Raw genomic sequence first — 27,683 nt, 5'->3', positions numbered from 1 at the left:
GGAAAAAGCACTGAGAGCCAGTTTCTGCAAGCCATAATAATACATAGGGAGTTCCAGGCCAGCCTGGGTTATAGTATGAGACCCTGTCTCAAAAAGGAGAAAAAAAGCAATGAAAGTTTTGATTGATGTCACATCTTTAGCCCCAGTACTTGGGAGGCAGAAACAGATGAATCTGCGTTCTGGACCAGCCTAGTCTACATAGCAAGTTCCAAGCCAGTGGCTGGCCTCAAACTCATAAGAGATCTGCCCGCCTCTGCCTCCTAAGTGCTAGGATAAAAGGCATGAACTACCACTCCCAGCTGAAAGATTTTTTTCTTTGTTTGTTTTTGTTTTTTTGAGACAGGTTTCTCTGTAGCCCTGGTTGTCCTAGAACTCGATTTGTAGATCAGGCTGGCCTCAAAATCAGAGATCCACCTGCCTCTGCCTCCCAAGTGCTGGGATTAAATGTGTGCACCACCGCTCCCGAGCTTGAAAGTTATTTTTATTTTTAAAAAAGATTTATTTGTTTATTTATTTAACGTACATTGAGGTTTTGCCTGCATATATGTCTGTATGAGGATGTCAGATCCCCTGGAACTAGAGTTACAGACAGTTGTGAACTGCCATATGGGTGCTGGGAACTGAACTCAGGTCTCCTGGAAGAGCAACCAGTGCGCTTAACCACTAAGCCATCTCTCCAGCCCCGAAAGTTATTTTTATAGGACACAGAATTATGGGTTAATGTTTTCTTTTACTATAAAAATGCCACTCCATGGATTGGTGAGATTGGTTTAGGGGGTAAAAATGTGCCTGCTGCCAAGCCTGACAACCCAAGAACCATCCCTGGTGTCCACATGGTAGAAGGAGAGAGCCAAGTCCTGAATGATGTCCTCCAACCCCACACATATAAGTGGAAGGCTTTGTGTACAACACACACACACACACACACACACATACACACACACACACACACACACACACACACACACACACACACACAATCACAATGTGGCTTCTGGTTTGCATAGTTTGTGATGAGAAACTTGCTCATTTCATTTAAGTATTTATTTTAAAGATTTATTTATTATGTATTCAGTGTTGTTTGCATATATGCCTGCAGGCCAGAAGAGGGCACCAGATCTCATTACAGATGGCTGTGAGCCACCATGTGGTTGCTGGGAATTGAACTCAGGACCTCTGGAAAAACAGTCAGTGCTCTTAACCTCTGAGCCATCTCTCCAGCCCCATTTTGGTCTTTTTTATGTAATATATTAACCCCCTCTTGCTGTCTTCACAGTCTTTTTTTTATCATTGACTTCTCTAAGTCTTAAGTGGGTTTTAGAAAAATTTCAGATAGTGTATATTTTTTCAGCTGTCCATTCTTTTTCTTTTAAAAAATTTTTTAAAAGATTTATGTATATGGATGTTTTGCCTGCATGTATGTATGTGCACTATGTTCATGCCTAGTACCCTTAGATGCCACAAGAGGGTGTAGAATCCTTTGGTATTGGAGTTATAGAGGATTGTGAGTCACCATGTGGGTGCTGGGAACTGAGCCTGGGTCCTCTGGAATGTCAGCCAGTGCTCTTGAGGCTGAGCTATTTCTCCAGCCCTCTCTTGTCTTTCTGAGATTCCAGTTACATGTTTGTTAGACTAGTATTGTGCTAGAGCTTTTGGGCGCTCTGTTTTATCTTTTTTCTCTTGTTTTTGTCTGGATGGTCTTCAGTGATCTTTCAGTTCACCGATTCTTTGTCTTCATTGTTGACTGATAAGACTGTGAGAGTGAACCCATCACACTATATGCTTCTTATTTCTGCCATTTCCGTTTGATGTTTGCACCTGGTTTTCATATTTGCTGACGTCTCTCATCTGTTTATTCCTGTTTTACACCTTCTCCTTTAACATTAGCTCCTTCCTCACATTAGTCGCACTTACTCCAATGTCCTTGATAGTTTCAGCATCTGTCTTGGTGACTGTCCTACTGCTGTAAAGAGACTATGGCCACTGCAACTCTTACAAGAGAAATTAAAATTGGGGCTTGCGTACAGTTTCAGGGGTATAGTCCATTGTCGTCATGTTGGGGAGCATGGTGGCATGCTGGCAGACATGATGCTGGAGAAGTACTTGAGAGTTCTGCATCTGGATCCACAAGAAGAGAGAGAGCCCCTGAGCCTGGCTTGGGCTTTTAAAAATCTCAAAGCCCACCCCCAGTGACACACTTCCTCAATTAGGCCACACCTCCTAGTCCTTCTCAAATAGTGCCACTCCCTGGTGACTAAGCATTTAAATAGTTGAGCCTGTGGGGACATTCTTATTCAAACCACTATAGTATCTGTGTTCTCATGTAGATTCATTATCTCTCATAAGTATTGGGAAGGGGGAGGGATACTCAGCTTTGTTGTTTTTGAGTATTTGACTTCAAAGCATCATTCGTGGGAAAACTGTAAGTACTGAAATCAATATTTGAACCTGGAAGTGGCTGGGTCTTTTCTGTTAAGGAGCTGAGTAAGTAGTAAAGTGGGTTTGGGTCTTGTTGGAACTATCCTTACCTTATTGACTGTGGCCATAGCTTCTCTTGAGTAGCTGCTGTTGCCTGTGTTTGGCACCTGGGCCAGGAGCTCAGGTTCAGTGTTCTTCCATGTCCTGAGCTTTCAGTTACCCCTGAGTGTGCAGCAGACAAGAACCCCTCCCCTTTTGCTGTAACTGTTTATTTATTTAGTTGTTTACTTATTTACTGTGGGTGTGTGTGGAGGCCAGAGATATCTGGGAGTTTCCACCCTGTGGATGTTGAGGCAATAACTTAGGCTGTTAGGCTTTTTGCAAGTGCTTTTACCCACTGAGTCATTGTCTCACCAGACCCTGTTCACCTGGTCTCTGTCATGGTAGAGTATCCTTGTCCTTTATGTGGGCTAGACGCATGATAGAGGCAGATATTGTTTGGTCCAGCTTTTGTTTTAGGTTAGTCTTTGCGCGCCTCTCTCTTTCTCTCTCTCTCTCTCTTTCTCTCTCTTTATTCTTCTGCCTTTTCTTATTGAAGTCAAACCAACTCTGCTGTGTTTCTCCTGAATCAGATCTCTTGTTATTAATGTCATGGCAGGAATGTGAGCTGGTGTTCCTTCACTCCTAGGAATATGGAGTGACTTGCTTTTACTCTTTCAAAAGTCTTTGCGCATGCCTTTAATCCCAGTACTCGGGAGGCAGAGGCAGTCGGATCTCTGTGAGTTCGAGGCTAGCCTGGTCTACAAAGTGAGTTCCAGGAAAGGCGCAAAGCTACACAGAGAAACCCTGTCTCAAAAAAAAAAAAAAAAAAAAAAAAAAAAATCTTTGCCCGTGTCCTGTGTATCAAGGGTTTACTGTGATCTTTTTTTAGTAGAAGACAAGGAGCTGGGTAGTGGGTGGACATCGTGTCTGATCCAGCCATTGCTAAATCACCTCCTATATGCTTGGGCCACCAGGTGAAACTGTCTTTAGTTTCCAGCAGTGTACCAGGTTTTTGTTGTGAGCACAGTAGAGGCCCATGGAAGAGGCTTGCAAGTCAGTGGGATGTGTTGTGCCAATGTGATATGTCTGGATTTGGTAGGCATCTCTAGAGAGGTTCCACACTCTTGTTTGGTGGGATGAGGAATTGGACAGAGATGTGGATACTAGTAGAGGCAGAGACAGTTTATTTAGAGATGGCACACTTTGGGAGAAGGGGAAGCAGTCTGGAGCAGAGAGTTTAATACCTTACTGGGGTTGCTGCACAAAGGATAATTTTTATGGCACACTGTCTGGCTTTCTGGAGACTTAATGTAGCACATGTCTGATTGATATCTTAAACTCTACCTTCAGACACTGCAGTGTTTGCAGTATCCCTCTGCCAAGTGGTTTCTTTTCTGTGCTCATTTTCAGCCTTTCTTTTGGTCTCTCAGACCTCAGTGCTCCTCTGCCTCAGGTGGTGAAAGTTTTCATAGAGCTTCCTAAATCCCAAAGAGAAGCCAAAGCCATATGTACCACAGTTCCCCTTTACTAGATTCTTGTCTCTGTCTCTCTTGAGGCTCTTTCTACTGTTTGGTCTTTCTTCCTGCTGTCTGTAAAATTTTCATGCTTCTTTATATGTCTGTTACATTTTTTGTTGGGTATTAGATACTGAACTTAATGCTATTAGACACTAGATTTTGTTAGATTCCCACTCCACTGCACCCCCGAGACAGGGTTTCACTGTGTTGTATAGTACTGGCTGTCCTGGAGCTCACTCTATAGACCAGGCTGGCCTTGAACTCAGAGATCTACTTGCCTTCCAAGTACTAGGATTAAAGGCATGTACCACCAATACTAGGCTAGATTCTTTTTAAAAGTAGAAATTTTAGTCCATTGGCCTGTAGGAGATGGAGTGGTGGAGGTGGTGGAGGTGGAGGTGGAGGTGGTGGTGGTGGTGGTGGTGGTGGTGGTGGTGGTGGTGGCGGCGGCGGTTGTGGGTATTAGAAAGGGTGTCATTATAAAGCTCTGGCTGTTCTGGAACTCACTATGTAAGCCAGGCTGCTCTCAAACTCACAAAAACCTGCCTCCAAAATGCTGAGATTAAAATCATGCACCAACATGCCTGGCATTGTATAGCTTTTAAAAAACATAGTATGTCATAAAGTTAATGTTGAGTATGCTAGACAAGCTGCATGAATGAGATATATATATATAAAACCCTAGCTAGACTAGCTCATAGTCTAGAACTAATCTAGTCTCCTTCCTAGAGCAGGCCTTTTGAGCTGGTTTTAAACTCTAAGAAATTCAGGGAATTCTGTGTGGTTTTTCTGGTTGGAGGAAAGTGGAATTGTTCTAAACCCAGTGTGAACTCTTGAGAGTTGTTCATTTACAACTCCCCGAGGTGTGAGTTCTTTCCTTGGATTGCTCTTCAGTGAGAAGTCAAGGTGACCTGGTGGGGGTTTCTGGAGCCTGCCTGTTTTTAGCACCCTTGTGTACGCTCAGCTCCACAGATCCAGATGTGTCAGCCTCTGTGCACTCGGTACACTTGGTTCTTGTAACCCCCTTGAGCCTTCCTTTAGGAGTTACCCAAGCAGGGAGCCATGGAGCTACAGTGCTCACCTTACTTTTTTTTCCCTCTTCTGTGGATCACAGGTCCTAGCTGCCTGCTGTCTCATGACTGGAAAAGAGTTGTTTCCTGTTTTGTGTTCAGTTGTCTATTATTTATAGTAAGTGGTTGATACAGACCACTTGAGGACATGCAGCTTGGGTGGCCTATATTTGTATTTAGGGGAAACAATTAAAAATTAATTTAAATAATCTTGACTTCAAAAGAAATATCAAAAGTAAAAAGGAAGAAAATGAGAAAAATTGCCAGTAGAACTCCATATTAGAGAAAAATCACAAGTTCTTATAGTAAATATTGGCAAATAGATTTTAGATCTTTTTCCCCACTTTATAGAGACAGAGTCTCACTATGGATTCCAGGCTGGCCTTCAACTTGCTGTGTAGGCCTTAACTGAATTTGCAGTGACCCCTTTGCCTCTATTTCTTGAATGCATGCATTACCACACTCTACTTAAGTTTCAAATCTGTGGGTAGAAGAAAGTTTGTTTAGACACAAAAGTGTTCTCTATGAAGAAGAGTGATAAACGGCACTTTTAAAATTCAGAGCTTTTTGCTGTTCTTGGTGGAGTTGCTAGCAAGGAATGAAGGTTGTAACCTGAGCTAGGTGTGGTGGCCCAGTCCTAGAGGGATAGAAACAGCAGGATCAGAAGTTGAGGGCCAGCTTTAGCTATGCAGTGAGTTCCAGGCCAACCTGGGCTATATGAGACCATCACAAACAAAAAACTCAACAAAAAACAAAACAAAATAAAATCAAATAAATAAATGAATAAAATTAAGAGCTTTTATTATTCAAAAGACCCTTAAATAAAGTAAAAATAATAGAGAAAAATGGGAGAGGATATTCATACTGTGCACAAATGAAAAAGATTGTCAAGAACAACAACAACAAAAAGCTGGGCATGGTGGTACACACTTGTAATCACATTGCATTTGGGAGACAGAGGCAAGAGAATCTCAAGTTTGAGGCCAGCCTGTGCTACATACACATTGAGACCTTGTCTCAAAAACAACCAAACAAAATCCTGGTGGAAAAATCATACGGAGCTTGGAGTGGTGACTTGTTCCTTTGGCCCTAGAAGGAGAATCATTTGAGCTCAGGAGTTTAGGACCAAGTGGACAACATAGTGAAGCAAACAGACATCTCAAAACAAAATGAAAGACTACAGATCCGTGAAAAATGACACAGTTTAAAGTGACAGTAGGTGAACCACAAGAATTGGTATTTTACGAGAGAAGATAGAGGAAGAAATGTTTATCACAGAGAAGTTTTGAATGTTGAAAGACACTTTGGATGTTTTAAAGAGATGGAACTCTTTTTTTTTTTTTGGTTTTTCGAGACAGGGTTTCTCTGTGTAGCTTTGCGCCTTTCCTGGAACTCACTTAGTAGCCCAGGCTGGCCTCGAACTCACAGAGATCTGCCTGCCTCTGCCTCCCGAGTGCTGGAATTAAAGGCATGCGCCACCAATGCCCGGCAAGAGACGGAACTCTTAAAGACTGCAGGACTTTAAATTTTTTATTCCTGAGACATGGTTTCTCTATGCAGCTTTGGCTGTCCTGGAACTCACTCTATAGACTTGTCTGCCTCTGGCTTCTGAGTGCTGAGATTAGAGGTGTGCCCAGCCAACTGTGGACTTTTAAAAGTTGGAATTTTTTTAGATTGTGATGCTGATATTAATATGAGATCTTGGGAATGATCAAGAAAGGCCTTAGTAAGTGATATATGTGTGTGTCTTGTTGACAAAGGGACAATTGTCCTGGCTAGTAACGTGGGAAAAGTAAATTAGGATCATTTCGAGTTTTTTCTTTTTCATTCCGCCGACAGAAATACATTTCTTTTCACATATCTCAGGCTGGCCTTGAATTTGCTGAATAGCTGAGGGTGACCCTGAGCTTCTGTCTGTATTTCCTGAGTGCTGGGATTATATTATGTCCCACAATGCCTAGTTTCTTTGGTGTGCAGTTCCTCATGCTAGAAACTCAGTGTTCTTGCATGTTAGGCAAGCACTCTACCAATTATACTTCCTTCCCAGCCTCTAAAAGGAGTTTTTTCCTTAGATGCTAAGGAAAGGAGTGTAAGTTGTTAAAAATCCAACAGCTTAGTTGGACACTGTCTCCTGAGGTTAAATGCACATATCTTTGAAGCCTTGGTTCAGTTCCCATGTCAGTGTGTACAACAGGAGACATGTATACAAACATTTATAGCATTATTGTTCACATTTCTAGCTGAACTCAGAAACAACGCAATGCTGTCAATGAGAGAAGAACTAAAATGGAAGCAACCATAGGGTTGAGGAGATGGCTAAGCAGGAGTAAAGGCCACCTGAAAACCTGGCTTTGCCTGAGACCCACATTGTGGAGAGAAAAGACACCCACAAGTTATCCTCTGACTACCTTTTTCTTTTTTTTCCTCCAAGACAGGATTTCTCTGTGAAACATTTCTGGTTGTCCTAGAATTCACTCTGTAGACCAGGCTGGCCTCGAACTCACAGAGATCCACCTGCCTCTGCCTCCTGAGTGCTGGGATTAAAGGCGTGTGCCACCACTGCCCGGCTTCTCTGATTACCTTTGAAATTGATTGTAGTGCTAGCTAGCCTGAGCTGCACACGCCAGTCATACTGTTTATAATAATAATGTCTTAGGTTTTTATCTCCTTCCTTCTTAGCTTGTTTGTTCATTCATTGTATTTATTTGTAGTGGTTTTGAGAGACTTCTGGCTTTCTGAAAATAAATCCACTCTCAAAAAAATGTTGGAGAAACTGGTAAAAATAAGATCACTCTTCTCTCAAAAGGAGTAGCCTCTTGTGTGTAGAACTTTTGCCATGTTTATTAAGTTTTCTTTTAAAATGGCTGTGAACATTGTTTGTGCAGTGCATGGAAAGACACCATAGCAGTACCCACCTGACTTTAGGTGACTGTGACTTCTTCATTCTTCTGTCTCACCAGGTGTACAACGTTTACATGGCAGGGCGGCAGCTGTGTTCTAAGCGGTACCGGGAATTTGCCATCCTGCACCAAAACCTAAAAAGAGAGTTTGCCAACTTTACATTTCCTCGACTTCCGGGAAAGTGGCCGTTCTCATTATCAGAACAACAGCTAGATGCCCGGCGTCGGGGATTGGAAGAATATCTAGAAAAGGGTAAGTCAGACTTGATTTCTTAGTAGGTAAAGGCACTTGCCACCACATCTAATGACCTGAGTTTAGTCCCCAAGACCCACATAGTAGAAGGAGAGAACCAACTCACACAGGTTGTCCCCAGACCACCACCACTCATTTGCAGTGGTGGGTGGGTGTCCCACCCAAATGGACAAATAAATAAATGTGCGTTTTAAAAATGTTTAAAAGGGGAAAGGAATGGTGACACACACCTTTAGTTCCAGCACTCGGGAGGGAGAGGCAGGTGGATCTCTGTGAGTCTGAGGCCAGCCTGGGCTACAAAGTGAAACCCTGTCTCAAAAAGAAAAAAAAAAAAAAGAAAAAGAAAAAAAAAGTTTAAAAGGTAAGCTAGTCCATTATACTGAGTGGGCATCGCTTCTGGTTCCTAAGTTGCATAGCTGTGTTTCCTAAAGGTCAGTAGTGTAAGGAAGCCATGTTTCAGATGAGAAGTAGTAAATGATCTGGGCCCTGAAGGCAAGGTGGACATGTTCACTAGTGATAGTACCCTGCTTTGCTAATTTGCAGAGGACCTCACAGCAGAAAAATGAATCGTTTTGGTGGTCCTTGGTGGACTTTTATTTAGAGGGTTATATTTACCTAGAAATACATATTATGGTGCACTGATGATTCTTGGATCATGGCAGTGTCCTATATAAAAATTCCTTTTACAGCTGTTCCTGTATAGGTTTGCTCAGCTGTTGCCCATCTAAAGTCTCCTTGTTCTCAGCAGCCTATAGGTAGAATTAATGAAACTTCTAAATGATAACTTGAGATTCTGTGGATGTGGATACTGAAATATTTATTTCTCTAGAAATGACATGGATGTGAATAAGATAATCTAGTGACTGTGAGAAAAGACGCACTCGCCTGGCTGTAATATCATAGCTGTTTAGCTTGCTAGCTGTGTGCCTTAGTTACTGTTCTATCGTTGTGAGAGACACCATGACCAAGGCAGCTTATAGAAGAAAGCATTGAGTTGGGGGCTGGCTTACAGTGTCAGAGGGTGAGGCCTGGCCATCATCATGGCGGGAGCATAATAGCAGGCAAACAGGCAGTCAGACATGGCGCTAGAGCTGGAGCCATAGTTGAGAGCTTACATTTCATCCTCAGGAGAGGCATAAGCTTTAGAAACCTCAAAGCCCAGTGTCACACTTCCTCCAACAAGGCCACACTTCCCAGTCCCCACCAAATCGTTCTAGCAACTGGGAATGAGGCACTCAAACCAATGAGTCTATAGGGCCAATTCTCATTCAGACCGCCACATGTGCAGTAGGCTTTTAGAACGTTAGTTTGCAAGAATAATAGTGCAGGGCTGCGGAGACGGCTCAGCGGTTAAGAGCACTGGCTGCTCTTCCAGAGGACCTGAGTTCAATTCCCAGCACCCACATGGTGGCTCCCAACCATCTGTAGTGAGATCTGGCGCCCTCTTCTGTATACATAGTAAATAAATAAATGAAATAAAAAAAGAGTAATAGTGTAAAGACTGATTGACCTAATTCAATCTAAAATTAAAACAAAACAAAGCATCCCAACATAACTAACTTTGGCAGTGGACCTTATTCCTGAAGAACTGTTTCCCACATTGAAAGTGGTGGGACTTTCCTGTTTTCCTAAAGGAGGCTGGCCTCTGAACATGCTATGGGACATTAGATAGGGTAAAATGCAATAAAATCGTCAGTGTTCTTTATCATCCTGGGGTGGGACTACTTTTCTTAGACAACTAGTTACTCGTTTACCTGCTCCCCTCCCCTTCCTTTCTTCTTCCTTTCTCTTCCTGTGTCTTGCTCTGTGTGCCTCTCTGTCTTTCTGTCTGTCTGTCTTAAATCACTGTGTAGGTGACTGAGTTAGATGCTCTGTTGAGCTCGAGTCTTTGGTTACCTGCGCCTTTCCCACAGTGATGATAGATGATGTCCTCTGACTTGCTGTCCTAGAACAAATACATGTTTTCCCATTGTGTTTCATTTTGACACTTGGTTTATTCTTTCCTGAACTTTCTCCTCCTCCTATGCCTCTTTTTTCCTATGTTTTGACATGATAATTGATCCCATAGGATGAAAATTTAAATATGCTATGCTTTTTTTTTTTTTAACATTCTTAACAAACGACATCTTTGTATCTCCTTTTATTATACTGTTCTATATTATTTAGGTGGATAGTTTGTCATGCCTAAGGATTGCATGTGCTAAGGATACATATACTGGGTTACAGTGGCTTATTACCAATGATTTAAACATTTTCTGTTTACTTTTTGATACCCAGTCTTGACGTATAGCTCAGGTTGACTTTGAACTAGCAGCAAACCTTTTGCTTCAGACTCTGTAGTACTAGAATTGCAGACATGTATGACCATGCTCAGCCCTGACAATTTAAATGTAAACCGTAGCATATTCTTGAGTTAGGGCCTGATGCTAGATACTGTCTTTGTTTTCTACAGTGTGTTCCATCCGAGTCATTGGTGAGAGCGACATCATGCAGGAGTTCCTGTCAGAATCTGATGAGGTAGGTGAATACCTCCTGCACTGATAATTTCCTGCTTAGCTTCTCATGGGCAAAAATGTAGACAATGTTTGTGGGTTAAGTTGTAATCGACTCTCCAAACAACTGTATTTCTTCCATTTCTTTTTCATATATATCTGCCCTTTCAGACCTAGAGCTGGGTTCTTTTTCTCTTAGTTGTTTCTTTTTAGTTATGCTATAAAATAATAAATTCATCATGGTATTTTCAATTACACACATGTATATGCGCAGATGCACATGCACAGCCATTGTATTTTGTCCACATTCCCCCTCATTAGGCTCCCCGTCCCTTCCCTCTGGTCTCCTCCGGTCTCCAGTTGTCCTTCCTGCTTTTGTTTTCCTTTGTATTTATGCATTTGAGTTTGGGGTACAGTCTCTTTCCTGCTGCATCCTTCTCTTTTTGTCCCTGACCCCCTTCCTGTTCGACTCTCTGTGCGGTCCCTTGCATTTTGTCCTGTACATGTGTTAAACTCTGAGAGAAAGCATGCAATGCTCGTCTTCCATCTGACATGAGTCTGGCTGGTTTCGAACGGGATGGTCTCCTGCTCCACCCATTTTCCTTGTGAGTCTTCTGTTTCTCTCCCAGCTGGAGCTAGAAGATACTCGATCCTTTTCACTGTACTGTTCCTCTGCATGTCTACCTGTTTGTCTCCCTCTTTATTTGCTGTTTTTGAAGTTATTTTAAAGGTGATTTTTTTTTTTTTCATCTCATGACAAATGGCAACCACAGTGGTTATTCTGGACCTTCATGTTGGTAAACTGTATTTCTTCATGAGATAGAAGTTTCTCTCTGTATTCCTGAGGTAATGTTTTGATCATTTCTGCATTGTCTGGTGGACCCTGATTGGTCAACAAATGTGATAACTTACTTCCTTTAGAATGCTGTAAAATCATGTAGAAGTGACCTAGTAGCCTGCTGATCTCAAAGCTCCTGAGGCACTGGTTTAGGGTCTCCTTTACATCGGGGAACCTTCTTAATGGTATGTGTGGCAGGACTAATTGAAAGTTCACTGCCATAATTCTGCTGCTGTGAGAAAATGCTAAAACCCTCCCCTCCCCTCCCCTCCCCTCCCCTCCCCTCTCCCTCCCCTCCCCTCCCCTCTCCCTCCCCTCCCCTCTCCTCTCCCTCCCCTCCCCTCCCCTCCCCTCCCCCCTTCCCTATCACTCCTCCTTAATTCTCTCTGTCTCTGAATAAAAGCATGGTTCATCTTTCATGTTAAAGAAAACACAGTTTCATTCTTTCCAGTAGTCATTTTCTCCATCATTGCTAAGGTTCTTAGAGAACTGCTCTGTGTTACTGCCATTTCCCTGCTTAAAAATGTGAAACTTTCCCACGGTTTTCAGGATTCAGTTTGAACTCCTACATGGCACTCACATGGCACATGCTGATCTGGCCCTCTCTCTAATATCCACCCCTACCAATTGTCTGATATATTGTTATTCCAGACTTTAGTACTTTCATTTCTTCTTCATGGGGCTACAACTCAAACCTTGAAACTCATGCATGCCAAGCAAATGCTCTGCCACTGTGAGACGTCTTCAAACCTACGAAGTATGTTTTTAACATCTATTTATTAATTATGTGTCTATGCTTGTACAAGCAGTGCAGCATACCACAACATGGTAGACAGCTTGGGGAACAGTGGTTCTTTCCATGATGTAGGTTTGGGGGACCAAACTCATCAAGGTCTTCAGGTTTAGTGGCAAGTGCCTGTATCAACAGAGCAAACCTACTGACCCTGTCTTTGGCTCTGGAGTACTTTTTATTTCCTTAATCCATATGTCATTCCCTAGAGTTTCTGCTCTTCCAGGGAATCCCCCGACTTTACCTCCATGCCTGTTGTTTTGACCCGCTCATCCTTTAGAACAGATCACAGGTCACTTCTCTCGGAGCACCCTTCTGGTTCTCTGCACTTTTCAGCTGTCTTCACCACTCCTTTGTGCTCTCCCTGCTCTGTTCTTCCTGTCTTTGGAATGAAATCTGTTCTTTGTTACTTTGACACAGTGAGCTCGTTCACTGTGCTGTGCAGAAGCAGTTTCCAGTCTGCTGTTTTTCCAGTCCACCTTCTCTTTGAAGTCTTTCTTCTCTGATGACTCAAGTCATCAATTTCTCATCCTACAAAGAACTCCTGCAGTTAGTAGCACTGTGTTGTTGCCATCTCATTTTCTAATTTTTATACATATAATCAGTTTGTCACTTTATATTTTTAGCTTACAAGAGTGTGTGAGCTACCAGTAGGTAAGAGCTAAATCTTGATTATCTTTATATTCCCAGTGCCTTACCACAGTGTCACGCATGTTGGAGGTGCTTAATAAGTATTAATTGGAAAGAAGGATGAATATGTAATACTAATGCACTGTCCATCAGCTATTTAATATGTATATATCCTGTTTTCCTGACTAGATCATAGGCTTCTTGTAGATAAGGGTATAAAATATAATAGTGCCCTCCCTTGTCCATGGTTTTAATTTGTTACCTGTGGTCAGCTATGATCTAAGACTATAAAATACAATATTTCAGAAATAAACATTTTGTAAGCTTTCCTTCTGAATACCATGCTAAAGCTTTATGTCACTCTGTGCTGTCCCATTTGGGACCTAATGGTCTTCTGTCCAGTATATCTATCTACTCTGCAAATGCCACCTGCATATGTAGTCACCTAGTAGTTTGGTCCCTTACCAGATTGCCTGTTCTAGTGTCACACACGGTGCTTGATATATTCAAGTAAACCTTAATGCACCTTCAGTGTGTGAGAGTGGGAGCATTAGCAATCACATAGACCAAGGGAAGCCATAGAGGGCTTCCTCAACGACAGCAAGAAAAGGAATCCTGGTAAGACTGCCTCGGTCTGTAGGAGCAGTGCCTATTCTATGAAATTATGGACAAGAGAAGGTAAATGTATGCTGGTTTTGCAGGAACACCTTTAACTATAAAGGTTACAGCCATGGTGCATGATAATTGCTTAGTGCAGAAGGGAACAGCATCCACTGTGGGTTTCAGTACCAGCCACCATTCCTGACATGCACTGTGGATCTTGGAACTTAACCCCGTGGGTCAGGGGGAACTATTATAATGTTTAGGGTACTTCTAGACAAAGAGTGGTAATTTTTTTTAATGGTCAGTGAAAATGAACTTATTCCTAGATGGTTATTTCTCAGTAATAAAAATTATAAGGTCGGGCTAGAGAGATGGCTCAGTGGTTGAGAGCACTGACTGCTCTTCCCAAGGACCTGGGTTCAATTCCCAGCACCTACATGGCAGCTCACAACTGTGTGTAACTCTAGTCCCAGGGCACTGGGCACCCATGGCAAAACATCAATGCACATAAAATAAAAATATATAGAAGAGGAAAAAAATTACAAGGTAAAAAATCTGTTAGAAGCTTGGCATGGTGGTTCATGCCTATAATCTCAGCATTCTAGAGACCAAGGCACCTTGAGTTCATGGTGAACCTGGGCTACAAGGCAAAAATATCTCCCCTCCCCACCCCCCCAAAAAAAAACCCTAAAAAGACAAAAGACAAACTGTATTAGAAAAGTATGTTGAGGCTAGAGAAATGGTCTAGCAGTTAGGAGCCTTTGTTGTTCTTGCAGAAGACCGGGGTTCAGTTCCCAGCACCTGAATTGTGACTCCCAGATAATCTATTCTCTAGCTCTGGGGGACCCAAAGATGTTCCCGACATCTGTGAGCATTGGATATGCACATGATACACGTACATATATGTAGGGACACCGTACACATAAAATAAGTCTAAAAAATTAAAAAAAGAAAAATGTGTTATTATCAAAAGCCATGAGGATTGGTGTTTTGTTGTTATTGGGGTTCTTTTTTGTTTTTTGTTTTTTGTTTTTTTTTTTTTTGGTGGTGCTAGCTCCCTAAGCATTGTAAGCAAGCATTCTCACACTGAGCAGAGTAAGAATTGTATAGTCTTGGCTTAGAAAATTAGGCGTGAAACTACTTTAGATCCCTAAGTCTCATCCATTTTTCCTTTTGAAGATGTATATCAAGGTTCAGAAAGGACATCAGCATATCTCTTAAGCAGATCTAGCTGCCTAATTATTCAGCCAAAGTTGAGACTGCTCCTGTCTGTTGGTTTTTTCTCTCCATTGGGAGTTCTGAATGGGTGACAAGAGTGAACCCAAATCTCATCTGGGTTTCACCTAGACTTTTCAACAGTATTCTATTTTGAAATGGGAACAAGATTTTAACTTCTATACCCTAAAGTCAGCTTTATGAGCTGTAAATATGTTAACTTTTAAGACTTCATTTTTCCTCATTTTAATTGAATTTACTTCCTGTTTCTTACGTTAGATATTGTTTTGCTAGCAGGTAGCAAGGAGAGTGAAAATTTACTGGGTTGCAAATTCTTTCTTTTCCTTTAGAATTACAATGGTGTGTCTGATGTAGAGCTGAGAGTAGCATTACCGGATGGAACAACAGTCACCGTCAGAGTTAAAAAGAACAGTACTACAGACCAAGTATACCAGGTAAGTTAAACTTGAGCAAGTCGACCTGACGTTGGATGATGTGAAGCTAGGTAAGAAATTAAGTGAGTTAATACATATAAAATGTGCAGAATACACTCACTAATGAATGTTACTAATGTGAAGTAACTTTGTCCTTCTTAAAAGAAAGGTATATGAGAGCTGGGTGTGTGGCGTGTGCTTTTACCCTGTAATCCCAGCACTTGGGAGGCTGAGGAAAGAACGGTGCAAGTACTAGGACAGCTGGGACCACATAGCAAACCTGGTGAAAGAAAGGTGCAGTGAATACCTCAGAGTGCAGCGCTTTGATCAGCTCCCTTGTTTTGTTGTTGTAAAAACCCTTTTTAAAAATGGTATATGTAGTCAGGACGTGGTGGTGCATGCCTTTGATTCCAGCACTTGGGAGACAGATGCAGATAGATCTCTTGAGTTTCAGGCCAACTTGGTCTATGGAATGAGTTCCAGGACAGCCAGGGCTTCACTAAGAAACACTGTCTCCAGAGCCATTTTTCCAGCCCTGCAAAAAACTTTTTTAGGGGTTGGGGATTTAGCTCAGTGGTAGAGTGAGTGCTTGCCTAGCAAGCGCAAGGCCCTGGGTTCGATCCTCCACTCAAAAACAAAACAAAAAACACACTTTTTTAAACATATATAGAATCAGAATAGAATCATAAATTTCTCTATATGCTTTTTTTTAATGGTGTGAGATATAGAACCCAAGGACTTGGACATACTTCTTGGGGAAGTATTCTATCACTGAACTATATCCCCAGTTCCTTCATTAGTCATATTTAATAATAATTATCAAGATCTTGCCACATTTACACCATGTACCCTTTTTCCTTTTCTTCTAAGAGTATTTTGTGTTTGTTTAATTTTGTTTTTGGACAAAATCTATGGTAGACCTGTGTGTATAGTTCAGCAAACATCTAAAACATGCACATTCTTTATACATAACCAATACTATTATCAAATCTTAAAACAACACCATTTCTTATTGTTAATTAACTCCATAGTTAGAATTTTTCAGTTATCAAAATGAATTTTTGTAGTTGGCTTGTTAAAAATCTGATGGAAGCAGGTCATTATGTCATATTTGGTCTAATTTTTACTTTCTGTAATAGAAAGCAGTCTCTCTTCCTTGCTCCTGTGTGTGCAGAAGTTGGATCATTTTGAACTTATCTGCTTGTTTCCTTGTTAGGTATTTATCATGTCCTTCTAGTTCCCTGTATTTTCTAGAAATAGAAATTTACTCTAGAATCTTGATTATATTTAAGTTTTATGTTTTAATAGAAAATACAAATACTTTATAATTAGGCTGTATAATATAAAGTGTTGCTTCTCAGTAGGCACTATTCAGTCCCTGCTTGTCCATTTTAGTGGTGTTTACCTAGTCTTTTCACTGCAGATTCTCCTGATCTTTTACCAGATGAGTCTGTCCATTGCTAATTGTTACCTTAATCAGTAATTTCAGAAAGGTTGCAATGTGCTGGTTTCTAGTTCTCTCATTTTTTTTTTTTTTTTAACATAGCTAGAATTCTTCTGTAAGTAACTTTTTCTTGTCAGTGAAGCTATTTATTTAGCCTGAAAAACAGTTTGTGGGAGAGAAAGGTTAAAAAACTAATTCTTTCCTTTATTGGTAATTTTCAGAGTAAAAAATGGATGCTTTAGTTGATTCTAGTGTTGTTCAGTGTAATAATTATTAATAGTTTATTTTTAGTTACAGGTAAATTTCTAATTAAATGTGATTTAATAAACAGAATGTTATTATCTCTTTTGATGCTCAAATGGTTGCATCTTTGGCCAAAGGAACTTCCTTTATGTCTGTCTGTTCCTGTGTACTTTTGGTACTATCCATTAGCTTATGGAGTACTTTATTAAAACAAGACATCTTGGTCTCTTCTTTAGCCATTTCTTAACCTAGATCTAGAATAAACCCCTTTCTCTGTTAGTCTTGGTTCTTGGTGAGAAGTAACATTTAAAATCAGTCTGAGTGTTGGGTATAATCACTGTTTGCAGGCCCGTTTATTTGCCATTAATCTGAACTGGATCAAGATTTTCAGGGAGATAGACAGATTTCTGGTTATCAGTGCTTATACAAAGCACTCCTTTGTAGCAAACAAGAAAATCTATCCTTCATTTAATCATCTGCAATTACCATGGCAGTTGATTATTTGTAGGAATCCAGCCATCTTTGAATTTTATAGGAATGGAGTATATTGGAGTAATTGCAAAAAGTTTGTTTTTACTTTTTGAGGGTGGGGTTCAAAACAGGATTTCTCTGTGTAAAACTCTGGCTGTCCTGGAACTAACTCACTCTGTAGACAAGGCTAGCCTTAAACTCACACAGATCCACCTGCTTCTGCCTCCCTAGTGCTGGGATTAAAGGTGTGCTCAGCCGCCGCTGCCGCCGCCGCCACCACCACCACCTGGCAACTTTTCAGATGTTTTGTTTTCTGCTTTTTTCTATGTTTTTTTAGGAAAACCTAGGGTATTTTTTGTTTAATTTTTTTATATGTTTGTATAATCTGTGAATAGGTATGTAAACATTGTGTGCAGTTATCTGGAAAGGCCAGAAGAGGGCATTGGGTATCTTGGAACTGGAGTTCCAGTGTGGGTGCTGGGAACTAAATTTATGTCCCCTGTAAGCACGGCAAGTGCTCGTATCTGCCGGACCACCTCTTCAGCCTAGACTCTGCTTCCCACATCATATTACTGGATCTTGTAGCTAGAAGCCATTTTGTAAACCCTGAGAGTATTCTAGTTTTGATCCAGTGCAGTATAGAAAGGTGATTTAGAATACTTGTAATTTCCAGTTCCTACACAATTTCAGATGAACCTAGGTTGGGTATGTGAGCAGATACAGGAAGAAGGGATAGAATCATACTTGGTTCAGTCTTCTAACAGTTTTTAGCTGTTTAATGAATTGTTTAGTGAATACCTTGCTTATATTGGGAGTGCTCCTAAAAAACTGATTTTGTTTTCTGCTGTGTGCTTTTTTTTTTTGTTTCTTGTATGTAATTTCATTTTGATTTATTTGCACATGAAATCTTTCCCATTTCTTTCTCATTTGTCATGTTAGGGCCTTAGTTTCCAGAGAGGATTGGCTCTTATTTAGTATGCTGTTTGTCAATGTTTGGTTACTTCCATGAAGATATTGGTGACTTAAATAAATAAATAAATAAATAATAAAAATAATTTGTGAATTCTGAATAGAATTAACAATGTTTTAAGCCCAAGAAATGCACACATATATATAGTCCCAGGTACTTAGGAGGCTGAGCTTGTAAGAGGACCACTCTAGTCTAAGAGTTCAAGGCTGATATAGCCTGTCTCTAAAACAAGAAAATAAGAATCAAAGGTTGAGAGGTCTGGAGAGATGGCTTAGCAGCCCTGGCTGCTTTTTCAGAAGACCCAGGTTTGATTCCCATAACCCACACGGCTGCTGATAACTGCCTGCCTGTAACTGCATTCTTTGGGGAGCTACGTCTTCTGGCTTCCGTGAGCACCAGTCACACAGACACTCATACACATAAAATAAAATAAGATAAAAATACTTAAGTAATCAAAGGCTGAGATTTTTGTATGTTAACAGGCTATAGTAAATGTAAGCTGAATATGTAAAACTAGGTGTCAGAGAATCTGTTTTTAGGTATGGTGAGATGGCTCAGGGGGTAAAGGCCTGAGTCATCCTTAGAGCAGCGCTGATTCTTGCAAATTGTTCTCTTACCTCCACATGAGCTCATCCCACACACACATACACAGAGACATACATATATACGCACAAAGTAAATATTTTAAGTATTTTTTAAAAATTGTTTTAATTTTATGATCTGCCCTATCAAGTATTTCTTTTTTTCTTTTCTTTCTTTTTTCTTTTCTTTTTTGTTTTTTTGTTTTTGTTTTTCCGAGACAGGGTTTCTCTGTGTAGCTTTGGAGCCTGTCCTGGATCTCACTCTGTAGCCCAGGCTGGCCTCGAACTCACAGAGATCCACCTGCCTCTGCCTCCTGAGTGCTGGGATTAAAGGCGTGCGCCACCACCGCCTGGCTTCAAGCATATTTCTTTCTTTCTTTCTTTTTTTTTTTTTTTGCCAGAGCTGAGGATCAAGCCCAGGGCCTTGTGCTTGCTAGGCAAGCGCTCTACCACTGAGCTAAATCCTCAACCCCTCAAATATATTTCTTTAAATGATATAAAACACCTTCGTGGGGCTGGAGAGAGAACTCAATTCTAAGCGATCCATTTTCTTTTTCTAGTTTCTGTGGACATCCAAATATATGTGGCATTCATTCACACAGACACACACATACACACATTGGTAAAATAAATTAAAAAAATACCTTTGTGGAATTAATTCATATTTTAAAAAGGAACTTTGATACCAAGGAGGAAACTATTGTCAGCTTGTATTGGAAGAGAGATGCTCACAGAGGGCAGCTGTATTTGGATTCATTCATATGTGTACCTTAAGGATAGTTGTGGGCCATGGTGGCTTTTATGAAGCCAGGATGCAGAGTGTCTCCCTTTTCCCCTTCTCATACATCTACCTGTCCCCATAGCACTGTCTGAACTTACTTTTCCTGAAACAATTCTATCATGTTTAAACTTCAGGCTATTGCAGCAAAGGTTGGCATGGACAGTACAACAGTGAATTACTTTGCCTTATTTGAAGTGATCAATCATTCCTTTGGTAAGTGCTAATGTCTGTTACTCTATTTTGTTTGGGGTGTTTTATTCTAATACTCTCGGACAGAAACTGCTTTGCCAAAGAAGAGCTTAAGGATGAGAACAGAGTCCACTTACTGTTACTGCCTTCAGCAAGCAGACTGGGAAGATCTTGTAGAGTTTCTCATCACTGTCCATCCATTGTTGTCTTTTGTCAGTCTACAGCAACTTGAATTCCTCAGGAGCAACCATCTTCCTAGTATTTTTCTTCCCAGTTCTCAGTGGCCTGATGCACAGATAGAATTGTGTTATCAAGAATTGGTAGGATGCCACAATGCTTGGATTTAATCTTACCCTTTCTAAGCTTTAGTCTCACTCTCTATAAAGGAGAAATATTGAGTCTGTCTTTTGCAGTGTTAGGAAGCCAATTAAGCATCAGGAAAGGCCTTGGGAGCCAGTATGGGGATTAGAAATCGTAAACTGGGTGTGGGGTCACACACCTATAATCCCAGCCCAGTGAAGCCAGGCTGTTTGGAAGCCGCTCAGAAGATGCCTGGACTGTGGCAAATGCCTTAGGGTTTGGGGAGTGGGTGGGAAAGAAGTACCTTTCAGTTCTGCACAAATAAATGCAGTACATTAAGTGGCCGTAGGAGAGACTCCAGATGTCCCATAGCTGGGTAAAAGGAGAGGCTGCTCTGAAGACATTTGGTGGACTTTAGTGTTTGTAACTTAGCAGGTCAAGCATTTTAACTGAGCTGGGAGTTGGTACTCTTTGCAGTCATGTTAGCTGAAGACCTGTCATTCAAGCAGTAGATTTTAGTCATTTGCCTTACTGACCAGAGCCTTAGTTAGAAAGGGCAGATTTGGCTGGATCTACAGTTACGTGTTCTTGAGCTAGAGTTTCTTGATGAATTTGAGCTGATGCTGTAATTAATGACAACTACTATATTGGTCTGCTTTGTACAGTGTCTACTTGGGAAACTCCTATATATCTCTCCACTTGAGCTTTCTTTATTTTGTCTTCTTCAGTACGTAAGCTGGCACCTAACGAATTTCCTCATAAACTCTACGTCCAGAATTATACGTCTGCTGTACCAGGCACCTGCCTGACCATTCGCAAGTGGCTCTTTACAACAGAAGAAGAAATCCTCTTAAACGACAATGACCTTGCTGTTACGTACTTCTTTCATCAGGTAGGTAAACAAGTCTGCCTTCTAAAAGCCCATTTCTTTTCTGTTTGTAGATAGCTGGTATTTGACAATTTAGTGTGATTCCTTGGCTCTGAGTAACACAATACAGTGTATCCCATTTCATAAGAGGCAAATGCTAGAGCTATGTGAGAGTTTTTAAAGTTCAGTTTTTCTAGTCAACAAGATGAGTCTTGTGATTATGTGTGTTCAGTGTCTTTAAAGCAGTATTATATATGCTGTATGTCTGAGAAAAGCAAAATATCTGTTCTTTGTTGTTGTTGTTGTTTTACTATGTTCTTGTATCATAGTCAACACAAAAGACTTCTGTGATGTCAAGGGCAGAGAGGTTTCTCCCTACCAGCAAGTGTGTGATTCTTCAGTGGATACCACCCCAGGCATCATTAAGTGTAATTCAGTTCTGACACCATCTACCTGGAAATATCAATCTCACAGATCAAGAGCTAAATTCCTCACACTGCCTCCATTTTAGGCGTATTGACAAGTCCTCTGAAACTGCTAAACAGCTGGCTGCAGCTGAAGTTCCCACAACCCCTCCCCACCACACCGCTTCTGCTTTGAGTAATTTGCTTAAATTGCTCACAGAGCTCAAAAGACTGAATATTTGCCACTTTATTACAGAGGATATTTTAAAGGACATGAATAAGCAAGAAATACAGTGATGTATAGTGAGCTTAAAAAGGTCTAAAGCATAGGAGCTTCCATCTTGGGAGAGTTGGGAGTACACTGCCCTCCTGGAAGGTGGGTGAGTTCTCATGTTCACTGTCCTGCAAACTGGTCATGTTAAGTAGTCCAGGGGCTTAATCTTTGGGGTTTCAGGGTGTGTGTATAACGTGCACTCAAATGTGGCAGTGTGCATGCCCATGCACGAATATGCTGAGGCCAGAGCAGCACATCAAGTGCCTTCCTCTGTCATTTTCTGTGTTATTGTCTAGAGATAGGGTCTCTCACTGAACTAGCCCACCAGTTAGGCTAGCTAGGCTAACTTGTCAGTGATTTCTCTGGATCCGCTGGCTCCTCCCAATGATGCTTGGATTATAGGCATGAATAGCCCAGCTTTTTTTTTTTTTTAACATGGGTGCTGGGGATTCAAACTAGGCCCTCAATCTTGTAGAGCAAGCACTTAACCACTGAGCCATCTTCCTTCATGAGCGTGTGTGTGTGTGTGTGTGTGTGTGTGTGTGTGTGTGTAGAGAGAGAGAGAGAGTCTTAATACATGAGCATGACTGAAATATAAGCAACCATATTAAAATGTGATTGGATATACCAGGTTCGGTTTAATGCTGTTAGACTGAATAGTGATACCCAACTTGGCCTCTCTGTACAGCATTCCATTTTCATTGGGACCAGGATGCCCTTCATAAATAGGGGTCTTCTCAGGAGAAAGTTTTGTTTCATTTGGGTATGTATTCATGTGTAGAGAGAGTGGTAATGTGGGTAAATATATGAGCCTGTGTGTGTAGAGGCCAGAAGTCAACTTTGGGTGGTGTTTCTCAGGAATTACCCACTTTAGTTTTGAGACAGGGTCTCTCACTTGGTTTGGAACAAGATGTTTAGGCTTAGACTGACTGGCCAGCAAGCCCCAGGGACCCTACTGTCACTGCCTTCCCAGCATTGGGATAACAGCATGTGCTACCACATCTGGCCTTCTTTGGGGGGAGGGTAGTGTTTATGAGTGGTCTACCTGCATTATGTATGTTTACCATATGCATGCTTGGTACCCAAGGAATCAAAAAGAGGACATCAGAGTCTCTGGATGTTACAGATAGTTGTAAGTACCATGTAGGTGCTGGGAACCAAATCTGGTTCCTCTGTAAGAGCAGTAAGTGCTCTTAAACAATGAGCCAGCCCTGTGTGAAGCTATTTGTATGAGAGCTAGGGATTGAACTTAGCTTCGGTGCTCACACAGCAAGTCACACAGCAAGCCGTTTACCAACTGAGCTCTCTCCCCAGCATCTTCAGAGGGTCCCTTTTTATAGCCAACTCAAAGATAGAAAGACAAGGGAAAATTAGCATCGCCCCTGTAAGGACATTTAGGGCCTGGGAACATGGCTCAGTGGGTAAGAGCACTGGCTCTGCAGTCATAAAGACCTGAGCTCTAATCCTTGACACTCACATTAAAAAGGCGAGCATGCAGCCGGGCGGTGGTGGCGCACGCCTGTAATCCCAGCACTCGGGAGGCAGAGGCAGGTGGATCTCTGTGAGTTCCAGGCCAGCCTGGTCTACAGAGCGAGATCCAGGAAAGGTGCAAAGCTACACAGAGAAACCCTGTCTCAAAAAACGAAACAAAACAAAACAAAAACAAACAAACATTGAACATGCGTATGAACTCAGAGACTGAGGTAGCATGTATAGGGCCTGCACGGGTCTGCACCAGGTCCTCTGTGGATATATTATGGCTTCCAGTTTTGTGTTTTTATGGGATCCCGGACTGTGCAAACAGCTGGATTTTTGGGGCTCTTTTCCTTCTGTTTGTTTTACCAATTCCAATGTATTTCCAATGTTTTTCTTATATATTTTATTATTATCCCTTAGAACCGTATTTATTTTCTAATGAGAGATAGAAAGGGAATGGATCCAGATGGGAGGGAAGGTGGGGAGGAACTGGGAGGAGTAGAGAGGGAGAGGGAACTGTAATCAGGATATACTATTTGAGGAAAAAAATCTATTTTTAATAAAAGTAAAAGAAAAAGCTGAGCATGGCTGGGCATAGTGGCATACAACTTTAATCCTAGCACTCTGGAGGCAGAAGCAGGCCTCTGAATTCCAGGACAGCCTGGTCTACATGTGCGTTCCAGGCCAGCCAAGGATACATAATGAAATCCTGTCTCAAAAAAAAAAGCCAACCAAATGGGGACTGGAGAGATGGCTCAGTGGTTAAGAGCATGTACTGTTCTTTTAGAGAATATGAGTTTGATTCCCAGCACCCATGTCAGGTGATTCACATCCACCTGTAACTCTAGCTTCAGAGAATCTGACCCACTGGCCTCTTTAAACATCTGCACTCATGTGCATATCTCCCCGAGACACATGATTTTAAAAAGGTAAATAAATAAATATTAGCCGGGCGGTGGTGGCGCACGCCTTTAATCCCAGCACTTGGGAGGCAGAGCCAGGTCAGATCTCTGTGAGTTCAAGGCTAGCCTGGGCTACCAAGTGAGTTCCAGGAAAGGCACAAAACTACACAGAGAAACCCTGTCTCCAAAAACCAAAAACCAAAAAAAAAAAGAAAAGAAAAAAATAAATAAATATTAAAGAACAAACAAAATCGTTGAGCATGGCCCGAGCATGACCCAAGTGCCTATAATTCCAGCACTATGAGGTGGAAACAGGCAGATCTTCAGAGCTTTCTCAAGGCAACAGGTGGAGAGCGAAAGAGGAGACACCCAATGTCCTGTCCTATCTTGCCTTGTGTGCATATTCATGAGTGTCAGTGCACATGCGTGCGCACGCACGCACACATACACACACACACACACACAAACCTTCTAAAGACAGAGCTCCAAGTATTTATTTAAATAGTTTTTGTTTTCAAAAGGACTCTTATGTGGAGCTTTTGGTCTAGTGGGTCTGAATTAATGCCCCATATACTCTGCATATCTTCATTCTGATGTTTACTCTCATGATCTCCTGAATGGATCTCTATTTCTACTGCTTGAATATACATACGCCTTTCCATCCCCTTTGATCCTTAACTTTGGTAGAATAGAATACATACTCAGAGTCAAGAAGGGGAGGGTACATAGGATATCACATTTAAAATCTTGACTAACTGAAGATGCCCTCACATTTGATTGATGTTAGGGTTGGGAATAGAATTCTAGGTTGAAAATTATTTTTTTCCAAATTTTAAAGCATTATCTCTGGTTTTTAGGGGTGCATTAGAGAATTCAAAGCAACAGATTTTGGGTCTCTTGGTGGGTCACATAATTCCCAGCTGATGATGGGTATCTCAGGTCACATGGTAACTTGGTGACCCATTGTCAAACCTTCAGTTTCCACTAAGACCAAGTAGCAGGTCAAGAGCTGTCTTTCAAAGTAAGAAATAGTTATCTGCAGATGATGATAGATCTGCATAGATGATAGAACCTTGCTCCAAAATCCCAAAGGTCTCCTCAGTGACTCACCTATAGGGGGCCTGCCCAAGGCTCCAGATAGCATCCCTATCTTCCACCGATACCTCAGATTCTAGGTTCTGCTGGATCATATAGTCCAAGTGGTAGAGCAGCCTGCACAGCAGTCTGGACTTGTTGAAGAGACTGCTCCCATTCCAGGCCCCACTCAAAGCTAACAGCTTTCTGAGTCACTTGGTATATGGGCTGGAGTAACACCCGAGTAAGGAATGTACACTCTCCAGAATCTAAATAGACCCAGTAAGTGTTCTGCTGCTGGTGGTGGTGGTGGCAGCTTCTTCAAGATTGAGTTCATTTTTATGCATATGAATGTTTTGCTTGAATGTGTGTTTGTGTGTCATGTGCATACATAGTACCTGCTGAGATCAGAAGAGGGCATTGGGTCCCTAGGAGCTAGAGTTATGGACAATTGTGAGGAGCCATGTTGGTGGAATTGAACCTGGGTCCTCTGCAAGAAAAACAAGTGCTCTTTACCACTGAGCCATCTTTCCAACCCTAGTATTGTACTTCTTTTTTGGTGGTGGAAGGGGCCAGGTATAGTAACTTACCCTTCACCTTAGAAATAATATCTCTACATGCCCTACACCTCTGAACCCCTAGAGATCTCTCTGAGGTAGAGGGCCCTTGAATTTTGACTGGATTAATTTCCCATCTTCTGATGCACTTGTGCATTACCCACAAGTTCAAAGTCGCTGTCTCCTCCTGCTCACTTGGTGTTATCAGCATAATGTATCAATACAGTGCACCAATGTTATACTTTGTGGAAGAGACAGACGATCAAGGTCTCTTCAAACTAAGTTATGACACAGGGCAGGAGAGTTAAAATACTTTTGAGATGAAACTATAAAGTATACTGCTGGCCTTGCCTGCTGAAAACTAAGTACTTCTGGTAGCCCTTATGGACAGGTACCGAGGTAAAGGCATTTGCTAGATCAATAGCTGCAGACCATGTACCAAGAGATGTGTTATAATCTGTTCAGGTAAAGACACTGCATTTGGTACAGCAGTTGCAGTTAGAGTCACTACTTGATTAAATTTGCAGTAGTCAACTGTCACTGTCCGTCACCCATCTGCCTTTTGAGTAGGCCAGACAAGAGAGTTACAGTGAGATGTGGGAATCACCTTCCACACAATTTCAAGTCCTTGATGGTGGCACTAATTTCTACAATTTTTCCTGGGACTCTATACAGTTTTTTTGTTCACTGTTTTCCCTGGTAGGCAATTCTAAAGGCTTCCATTTGGCCTTTCCAACTATAGTAGCCCTCTCTCCACAGGTCAGGGAACCAGTGTGGGAATTCCACCAACTTCTAAGTATATCTGTCCCAATTATATAATATGGACTTGGGAAATAACCACAGACTGAGTTATGAGACCCACTGTGAGTTAGACTTTTAGCTAAAACTCCATTAATCACTTGATTTCCATAAGCCCCTACTTTAACTGGAGGGCCAGTTCTTGGGATCTCCTGGAATCAGTGTTAATTCAGAGTAGTATCTAATAGACCCTGGAAAGTCTGATTGTTTCCTTTCCCCCCGTGTACAGTTGCCCTTGTGTTCATGTTCATCCGGGGAAAGACTGGAGAATGGTTAATAGTAAAACTTTAAAGTATTTTATCAGAATCCCTTCCCCAAAGGAACCAGGCCTCCCCTTGATTCAAGGAGTTCTGGGTCTGCAAACTGGATCAAGTCTGGTATTTGGGTCACAGGCTGAGATTTCCTCTTGCCACTATCCAGTGTACCCTTTTTTACATTTGTTTGAGAATTTTTCTGCTTATACAGATTAAGCAAAATGCAGTAGGCTTCTTATCTACTTCAAGGTTGGAAACACCATGATGTATTAATTAGTACCAAAGGTCCATCCAAGCCTCGCCACCCTCAAAGTCATTTTGCCTATGCTGACCGTTATGGGCCTTTCTCTGCCTAGGCTGCCTGTTACGGTAACTACCACCACTCTGCCTTTGGTGATTAGTGCTTCCTCTTGGTCCCACCAATCCAGGGCCCAGGAGTGCTTTATTTGTCCAACTGAGCAACTGCATCTCCAACTCTAAAGTCTGACACAAGGACAAGGGCAAGGGCAAAGTCTTTCCCACTGTGGAGGATTAGATTTTACATAACATACCCACTCTAGCATTGCAGTTTCCCTGAGCCTTCAAATCCCTTCAACATTGAGCCAAGGGATATCAGGGATCTTCAGCTTCTTTTCATTGGGTCATCTTTTAAGAAATGCTTTAGCCAACTGGTCCAACTTTTGACACCTTTTTAAACTGTGTGTGCTTCCGTATGAAACCTAGAGTTTCCACTCAGCGTGTCCATATTCATAAACTCAGCCTAATTCAGTTTTATGTTCCTTCTACCTTATTTCACACCCTTAAAATCCATTTTCATGCATATTCTCCAGACTCTTTGAATGAATTAGCAAACTTATTAAGGCCTTTAGTAATACAACACACCCCTTCATGACCA

The 27,683-nt window shown here is 41.6% G+C and overlaps 1 protein-coding gene across 2 annotated transcripts in view; it reads left to right on the top strand.

Moving 5' to 3' along the window:
- Positions 1-27,683, top strand: part of Snx27 (sorting nexin 27) — an 80,986-nt gene that overhangs the window by 36,116 nt on the left and 17,187 nt on the right. For both annotated transcript variants that reach the window (XM_036190793.1, XM_036190794.1), the window contains exons 3-7: positions 8,008-8,200; positions 10,653-10,717; positions 15,119-15,223; positions 19,827-19,905; positions 20,910-21,073. In XM_036190793.1, coding sequence (XP_036046686.1) covers positions 8,008-8,200; positions 10,653-10,717; positions 15,119-15,223; positions 19,827-19,905; positions 20,910-21,073 — 606 coding nt within the window. The remainder of the gene's footprint in view (positions 1-8,007; positions 8,201-10,652; positions 10,718-15,118; positions 15,224-19,826; positions 19,906-20,909; positions 21,074-27,683) is intronic.

This window comes from Onychomys torridus, chromosome 6 (genome assembly GCF_903995425.1).
Source record: "Onychomys torridus chromosome 6, mOncTor1.1, whole genome shotgun sequence".
In the NCBI taxonomy this organism is placed as follows: domain Eukaryota; kingdom Metazoa; phylum Chordata; class Mammalia; order Rodentia; family Cricetidae; genus Onychomys; species Onychomys torridus.
The sequence above is the reverse complement of the archived record's forward strand: the minus strand, read 5'-3'. Positions and strand labels throughout refer to the sequence as shown.